General features: G+C 35.0%; 1 protein-coding gene across 1 annotated transcript; it reads right to left on the reverse strand.

Moving 5' to 3' along the window:
• Positions 1–1,077: 1,077 nt before the first annotated feature.
• LOC112453748 (odorant receptor 22c-like) lies at positions 1,078–8,786 on the reverse strand. Its single transcript, XM_025014657.1, has 10 exons — positions 8,512–8,786; positions 8,069–8,201; positions 6,415–6,528; positions 6,187–6,342; positions 3,400–3,710; positions 2,754–3,105; positions 2,249–2,476; positions 1,960–2,073; positions 1,732–1,887; positions 1,078–1,350 (listed from the first exon to the last, which is right to left on the reverse strand). The coding sequence occupies exons 1-10, from the start codon at positions 8,763–8,765 to the stop codon at positions 1,300–1,302; spliced, it is 1,869 nt and encodes a 622-aa protein (XP_024870425.1). The 5' UTR covers positions 8,766–8,786; the 3' UTR covers positions 1,078–1,299.
• Between the last annotated feature and the right edge of the window lie 144 nt (positions 8,787–8,930).

Below are 8,930 nucleotides of genomic sequence, written 5' to 3' on the forward strand. Positions count from 1 at the left end.
ATAAGTAGCATGCGGTAAGACATCCATACATTGTGTGTAACACAGACACGTATGATGCCGAAGCTTTCACGATTATTTGCAATATGATAGAAGCAATTTCTGCTGTCATACGCGAATATCATGCCACAACGAAACAATTAGAGAACTGATAAAGAGCAACATGCTGTAAGCCAAAGAACAGTTTAAATTGTTCATCAAATCCATTTCTCTCAGTCCTTCGATATAGTAGTGCACTAAGTGCACTACCATGTAAGCATACTGACAAATTTAAACGACGATTAATGTTGTCGTAGACCAGTAAAATCTACGCAAAACGGGGCACGACACGTTGGATCAAATGCTAAAGATACGAACAACAATTTTTATAAAGGAACATACTGTACTCGTTATTTTCACAGCAGCGAAAAAAAAGCTTTTTTATCAATAATTTATAATTTTTATGAAACATTGAACATCAGTGCTCTTTCTTTGATCGAGAAGTATCGCGAATATTGGAAGGTTATCGCTGCAAATTGGGACTCGAAAGCGTTTCGCAAACAATCGACCATACACGATTAATCAATACAGCAATAAAAAAAAGCACGTCAAATGAGAAGTTGTGCACAACAGCCGTGCTAAGTAATTCAAGACTTGAAGATGCGGGCTGGAAATGTCAAGAGAAAGCGAAATTGCAAAAGTTTGTTTTACAGTACTGCCTTTGCACCGTAGATGAATCAACTGAAAGCACTGGGAAAAAAGGATCGAGTGGATATTGTTTTATCAATAGTATCATGAAGTCCAAAACAAGAAAGTTTTTTGTCGTAATTTTTTGTTTTGCATTAACGACTATATAATATCCTTTTTTTGTGCGAGAGGAGATGCAAATAGTAAAATAATTCAAACTCGCAACTCGTGGGAGAAGTAATAATTTTTACCCTATATTCTATTCTCTATTGTTTTATGTTATTGTTACAACTGTAACAAATATAAGTTTATTTTTAATTTTTCTATATCATTTTTATTTATTATTTTATTTATTATTTTTTGTATTTCGCGCTCTTATAATCTAGTTAGTAAAGCTGAGTGAAAGTTCACTTGCACATTATACACTTGTGTACACTATTCCCTATTTAAAGGCCGCTGTAACACGCACTAGTCCCACGAGTTCCGACAAGACAAGATATCGATATATCGCCATTTTTTGCAATAAAATAACGTTGGTGTGTGCAATAAAGAGGACAAGCTTTATTCCATTTCCTAGACCTCCAAAATAGTTAACCACGTAACAACAACAATTATATATCAATATATCACTCATCTTCAGTACATCGCCAAAAGTACCGATATATACGACAACGAAGCTTTTACTACCTGAAATATTATTGTTTGAGATCTATAATCCATATTACATGTATAGAATATTCAGAAATTAAATAATACAGTAATATAAAAAGTAATATAACTAAATTACAATATAATAACCAACGGAAATTATATGAAGCTGTTTGTAAGATGTAAACATTGCCATGTTAATTTTTGCAACTTAGGTTATTTCGATATTTAATATATAAGAATAGTGAATTTGGTTTCAATCTGTATACTGTTACTATAAAAATATAAACAATTTTTGTTTTAATATTAATTAAAACCTTTAAAAGATATGTATCATGATAAAGCTTGTTAAAAATATTTGAGTATTACGTTACGTTACAAGGTAAACAAATGCAAAAATATGTATAAATGAAATCTTACGCTAGTAAATCTCTCCAAAGAAAGGTCGAGAATCCTTCCGCTCGTGATCGTCAATCTTTTCTGCGATCTGACAATGAGAAACAATATAGTTCGACTTTCTTTGGCTGGAAAATCGTACCAGAGAGAATTATACGCCGCACTTCCAATCATTTTACTCTGAAAAAAGAAAAATACAAGATCGATATATTTGCGAATTAATGAATTTACCATTTTTCTTTTGGAGCTAACCTTGGCGCTCAGATGTTCACCGCAAAAACAGTATATGAATGCCTCAACGTTCATCGAAATGTAGTATATCAATGTCTTTACCAAAATTGCTGCGGCATTAGGTGTGTTGAGCGACTGAAATTTCCATGTACGCGAACAGTATATAATTTATAGTATGAGTTAATTACATGCACATACACGATACTTCGACAGTCATCTTGAGTGTTAATAATTATCAACAGTCTTTTAATCCGATACGCAATATTTATATCTATAAGTAACCAAACGTCACTTTAGACTTGTTACTTACGGAAACGATAATAAATCCTAAACAGCATATGATGATAGTGTCTGATAAAAGCATCATAAATGCGATGTACGTGAAAAGAGTCTCAATATTTTCCGCAAATATAATAATACGCTGGTGCTTAATAATCAACGATCGCAATGTAAATTTGTCCATCGAATCCGCTGAACATTTGGAGATATTTGTCAACGATTCTCGAAGAATATCGATTTGACCACAGACGTGAATTATCTAAGGTTTATAGCTTCATAATCTTTCTCTCTCAAAAAATTAAAAATTATCTCTTGAGTAACTTTTAAAGATATCAGAGAAAAATATAAAAAATAATTTAGCAAATAATTTACATAAAATATAAAATATTATTAATGCATATACGTAATATATTTAATTTAAAATTTAAATTATGGACGATCTTATCAGATATAAGATCAAATTGAAATAAGTAAATGAAAAATGGAATTTGTCTTATTTTAACTTTGAACACGCGTAACACGTTATTTAAGCTTACCAAAGTGACGAGAAGCGAATTAATAATTGTAATGCCGCAGGCAACTAAAAACAGGTGATAAAATTGAACAGATTGAACTGTCGTGTAAATAAAATCTGTGCTAATGTTGAATGGCAGCTCCATCTTTAGAATGAGCTCTCGCGCGTACGGCTCTAATGTCTCGGGACTGTTTGCGTTAGCAGCCAGTACACCGACACTGTAAAAAGATGCGGAGCCGATTTGCATGCCGACGATCCATCTCGAGGTACGACGTGCAAGATTTGCCCCGTCTGTCATTACGCGCGAGTTACAGCGGTTCGAAGTGCTATCTTGCCAATCCGCAGACATCATTTCCAATAAATCGTAAAATATTCTACGGAAGATTGGGCACACCATTCACGTTAATGTTCCTTTTCACACTCGTCTGTCATAAATTAAATTAATTCTGAATTTGATAGCAATATTTTATTAAAGTATCATAAATAACAGACAATTCATAACACGCAGTCATGTGTGTACTTTCAGTTCTCATAATCAAACTAATTGAATAAAATCGAAGACTGATTAATTATTATATGATACTTTTCCGACCGGTAGTTTCGGCAAGTGCTAATAATGAGACGATGGAGTAACATGATTTGCATATTATTCCATAAGTACGCCTTACCGTTGATAGATCCAAAGAATAATAAGCTTAATGTAGAGTAAAGAAGACGTCATTGCGCTGCTCACTCCATCCATATACTCGGAGAAGTCGTCCATATGAATGTTCATCACTACGTATCGATATTGAAAAACTTGAGCCGTGCTCAGCGCTATGATCCAGTACAATCTGAACATCACAGTCAACGGTACGTAAGGCCATATACCATAAATATGAAGGCCGAACCTGACCAGTCGGCTGAGCGTGGTCCTCCCCATATTTCTCTTCAACAACGACGTGAAACGCCTCGCCGACCAATCGCGATCGTCGAATAACTTTATTCATACTAAAACTTACTCGCAGGACGACAGAAAAACGCGCGACCCATGGTCATCGACCATTGACCAATCACAACTTGTTAAATATTTCTGCTGCATTGCATAAAGAAAAAGAAAAAAATAACTGCAACTGTAATTTTAGAAATAATGAATGCATAGACAATATACTTATAGGAAAGGTCCCCTTCTTTTCCAACTTTCGACTACAATACAACTGTATGCCCTCTTTAAAAATGCAACAGGTAAAGGGAAGGTGGAGCGCAGCTTCCACGAACTGCTGCCGTGAGGTTGAAATATTCCGCTGCTGGGGAGGGGGGCAAAGCGTAACTGGGGATCCCCTCCGTGCTGAGGGATCATGAGAAAGGAAGACTAAGACGTATCGTAAGAGTTCGTCACGATGGAAACACGAGTGTAAAGATCACAGTTGGCGCCCGCCAACTGTGCTTGCAAGAAAGCTCGGGCAGTTCGACAACGACGGTGCAGACGTACAGAGTTACAGAATGACGGTATAAGCGAAGAAAAATGCAGCCAGAGCGAGAAATTGTATCTTATGTATAACCGAGGTGAGTACTTCACAAGATTATATTACATTATTATATTCTTTTATATTACACTATTTGTGTTTATTATTTTTACACTACACTTTTAACGTAATTAGTTTTTTTTCATATAATGTCGTTTAGTTACTTTAAAAATCTTAATTACAAGTCAATTTTCGATTTTAATATGAAAACGCTGATTAAAATTAATCTCTCTTAATTGGATACGTGTATTTTGGTCATTATTTTGTTGTCTCTGTAAAATACATCGATCTAAAATATCAGCGATGTATTAATATATAAGACTTATAGCCTTATACACTGCAAGCTAAATAAAGTCATCGCGAACTGGTATCTCGGTAAATCGATGCTTTGTTACCCCTGCTTGTCTGCACTCGTACACTTGATGCAAAACTCCGGCTTTTTGAACAGAAAAATTGTTAATCGTATAAACGACTGACGGTGGTGAAAGTACTATATCTTTCTACACGCGAAGATATAAGTAGCATGCGATAAGGCATCAGTATATTGTGTGTAACACAGACACGCATGAAGCCGTAGCTTTCATGATTTGCAATATGATAAAAGGAATTTCTGCCGTCATACGCGAATATCATGTCGCAACGAAACGATTAGAGAACTGATAAAGAGCAACAAGCTGTACGCCAAAGAGCAGTATAAATTGTTCATCAAATCCATTTTTCTCAGTCCCTCGATATAATAGTGCACTACAATGCAAGCATATTGACAAATTTAAACGACGATTAATGTTGTCGTAAACCGGTAAAATCTGCGCAAAACGGGGCACGACACGTTGGATCAAATGCTAAAGATACGAACAACAATTTTTATAGAGGAACATACTGTACTCGTTATTTTCACAGCAGCGAGAAAGAAGCTTTTCTATCAATGATTTATAGAGCGTCGAACATCAGTGCTCTTTCTTTGATCGAGATATATCGCGAATATTGGAGGAGTATCGCTAATGATTGGAACGCAAAAGCGCCTCGCAAGCAATTGACCATACACGATTAATTAATACAGTATAATAAAAAAAAAAGCACATGCGAATGTCAGATGACAAATTGTGAACAACAGCCATATTAAGTGATTCAAGACTTGAAGATGCGGGCTGGAAATGCAAGAGAAAGCAAAATTGCAAGTTTGTTTACACTACTGTCTTTGCACCATAGATAAATTAACTAAAAGCACTGGGGAAAAAAAGATTCGAGTGGATCTTGTTTTATCAATAGCTGTTCAAAACAAAAAAGTTTTTCGTCGTAATTTTTTTTTATTTCGCATTAACGCGTATAATCTTTTTTTTGTGCAAAGAGGAGATGTAAATAGTAAAATAGTTCAAACTAGTCGCAACTCGTGGGAGATAAAGATGTAGTAATATTTATCATATTTTTTATTTACTATTGATTTATTGTTACAACTATTATCAATACATCACTCGTCTTCAGTACATCGCCAAAAGTACAGATATATACGACAACGATGCCTTTACTACCTGAAATATTATTATTTGTGATCTATAATCCATATCACATATATATATTCAGAAATTAAATAGTAGGTACAGTAATATGAAAAGAAATATAACTAAATTACAATATAATAACCAACGGAAATTATATGAAACTGTTTGTAATTTAATGCGGTGTAAACATTGCCATGTTAATTTTTGTAACTTAAGTTATTTCGATAATTAATATATGAGAATAGTGAATTTCGTTATTAATTAAAAAATAAAAATAATAAATTTTGTTTTAATTTGTATATTGTTACTAAATTGATAATTTTTGTTTTAATATTAATTAAAACCTTTAAAAAATAATTATCATGATAAAACTTGTTAAAAATATTTGAATTTTACATAACGTTACAAGGCAAACAAATGCAAAAAAAAATATGTATAAATGAAATTTTACGCTAGTAAACCTCTCCAAAGAGAGGTCGAAGATCCTTCCGCTCGTGATCGTCAAACTTTTCTGCGATCTGACAATGAGAAACAATATAGTTCGACTTTCTTTTGCTGGAAAATCGTACCAGAGTGAATCGTACGCCGCACTTCCAATCATTTTACTCTGAAAAGAGAAAAATACAGGATCGAGATATCTGCGAATTAATGAAACTGCCATTTCTTTCTTGGAGCTAACCTTGGCGGTCAGATGTTCACCACTAAAACAGTATATGAATGCCTCGACGTTCATCGAAATGTAGTATATCAATGTCTTTACCAAAATTGCTGCGACATTAGGTGAGTTGAGCGACTGAAATTTCCATGTACGCGAACAGTAATTAAGTATGAGTTATGTTATTTACACATACACGATACTTCCACAGACATCTTTAGTGTCAATAATTATCAGCAGTCTCTTAATCCGGTACGGAATATTTTTAATTTTTTAATTTAATTTAATTTAATTTATTGCGATGCTTAGTGGAGGATACAGTTATAGAGAGTATAAATAATGAGTGCACGCAAATGGTGAGGCATCAACACGATGTTGTTACTAAGCCTTCCAGTGAAGACAGTGTAAGTCAATATATAAAACATATAATATAAAAAAAAACATAATATAAAAAACGATGGATTCGCTCACGAGAATAATATTTTGTCGTACAACACATTCGTCGCAGAACTTACAATACGCACAGTAACACATAGATAAATACGCACGCACACACACTCGCACGTGTGCGCGTTAGCAGACACGACATATCGTGCAAGCAATCAGTGATGCGCAGGTTGAGATGCATTTCTGGCAGGAAATGCAGTCGATGAAATGAAGGTGGATGCAGCTGTACGAAAAGAAGACAAAGAGGTTAAGGATCTTATGATAGAGGGAAGGTCGTTGAAATATTTGACTGCACAGTAGAAGAAAGAAGCGCGAAACTTGGCAGAGTGATGCAATGGAACTGAGAAAAGGTCGGGGTAACGAGTATTTGGGGCGTCAACGGCATGGTAAGTCGAAGGTAAGGAGGAGTATTAGAGTGAAGAAGGCGGAAAACCAGGCAAAAGAAGTGAAGCACAAAACGTATTTATATTTATAAGTAACCAAACGTCACTTTAGACTTGTTACTTACGGTAACGATAATAAATCCTAAACAGCATATGATGATTGTGTCTGATAAAAGCATCATAAAAGCGATGTACGTGAAAAGAGTCTCAATACTTTCCGCAAATATAATAATACGCTGGTGCTTAATAATCAACGATGGCAATGTAAATTCGTCCATCGAATCCGCTGAACATTTGGAGATATTTGTCAACGATTCTCGAAGAATATCGATTTGACCACAGACGTGAATTATCTAAGGTTATAGCTTCATAATTTTTCTCTCTCAGGAAATTAAAAATTATCTCTTGAGTCATTTTTAAAGATATCGGAGAAAAATGTAAAAAATGATTTAGCAAATAATTTACATAAAATATAAAATATTACTAATGCATATACGTAATATATTTAATTTAAAGTTTCAATTATGGACGACTTTATCAGATATAAGATCAAATTGAAAGAGGTAAATTAAAAATAAAATTTGTTTTATTTTAACATTGAGCACGCGTAACGTGCAATTTAAGCTTACCAAAGTGACGAGAAGGCAATTAATAATATGAATGCCGCAGGCGAATAAAAACAGGTGATAAAATTGAACGGATTGAACTGTTGTGTAAATAAAATCTGTGCTAATGTTGAATGGCAGCTCCATTGCCAGAATGAGCTCTCGCGCGTACGGCTCTAATGTCTCGGGACTGTTTGCGTTAGCTGTGAGTACACCGACGCTGTATAAACATACGGCACCTACTTGCATGCCGATAATCCACCTCGAGGTACGACGTGCAAGATTTGCCCCGTCTATCATTACGCGCGAGCTACAGCGGTTCAAAGTGCTATCTTGCCAATCCGCAGACATCATTTGCAATAGATCGTAAAATATTCTACGGAAGATTGGGCGCACCATTCACGTTAATGTTCTTTTTCACACTCGTCTATCATAAATTAAATTAATTCTGAATTTTTGACGCTAATATTTTATGATATTTTGTATGACGCTGTTATTTATAAAGTATTATAAATAACAGACAACTCATAACACGCAGTCATGTGTGTACTCTCAGTTCTCATAATCAAACTAATTGAATAAAATCGAAGACTGATTAATTATTATTTGATACTTTTTTGACCGGTAGTTTCGGCAAGTGCTAATAATGAGACGAGTAACATGATTATTTCATAAATACACCTTACCGTTGATAAATCCAAAGGATAATGAGCTTAATGTAGAATAAAGAAGACACCATTGCGCTGCTCACTCCATCCATATACTTGGAGATGTCGTCCATATGAATGTTCATCACTACGTATCGATATTGAAAGACTTGAGTCGTGCTCAGCGCTATGATCCAGTACAATCTGAACACCACAGTCGACGGTACATACGGCCATATACCGTAAATATGCAGACCGAAGCTGACCAGTCGGCTGAGCGTGGTCCTCCCCATATTTCTCTTCGGCGGCGACGAGAAACGCCTCGCCGACCAATCGCGGTCGTCGAATAACTTTATTCATACTAAAACTTGCTCGTAGGTCGACAGCAAAACACGCGACCATGCCATGGTCATCGACCATTGACCAATCACAACTTGTTAAATATTTCTGCTGCATTG

The sequence above is a fragment of the Temnothorax curvispinosus genome, unplaced genomic scaffold (assembly GCF_003070985.1).
Source record: "Temnothorax curvispinosus isolate PA1 unplaced genomic scaffold, ASM307098v1 QBEX01004666.1, whole genome shotgun sequence".
Lineage (NCBI taxonomy): Eukaryota > Metazoa > Arthropoda > Insecta > Hymenoptera > Formicidae > Temnothorax > Temnothorax curvispinosus.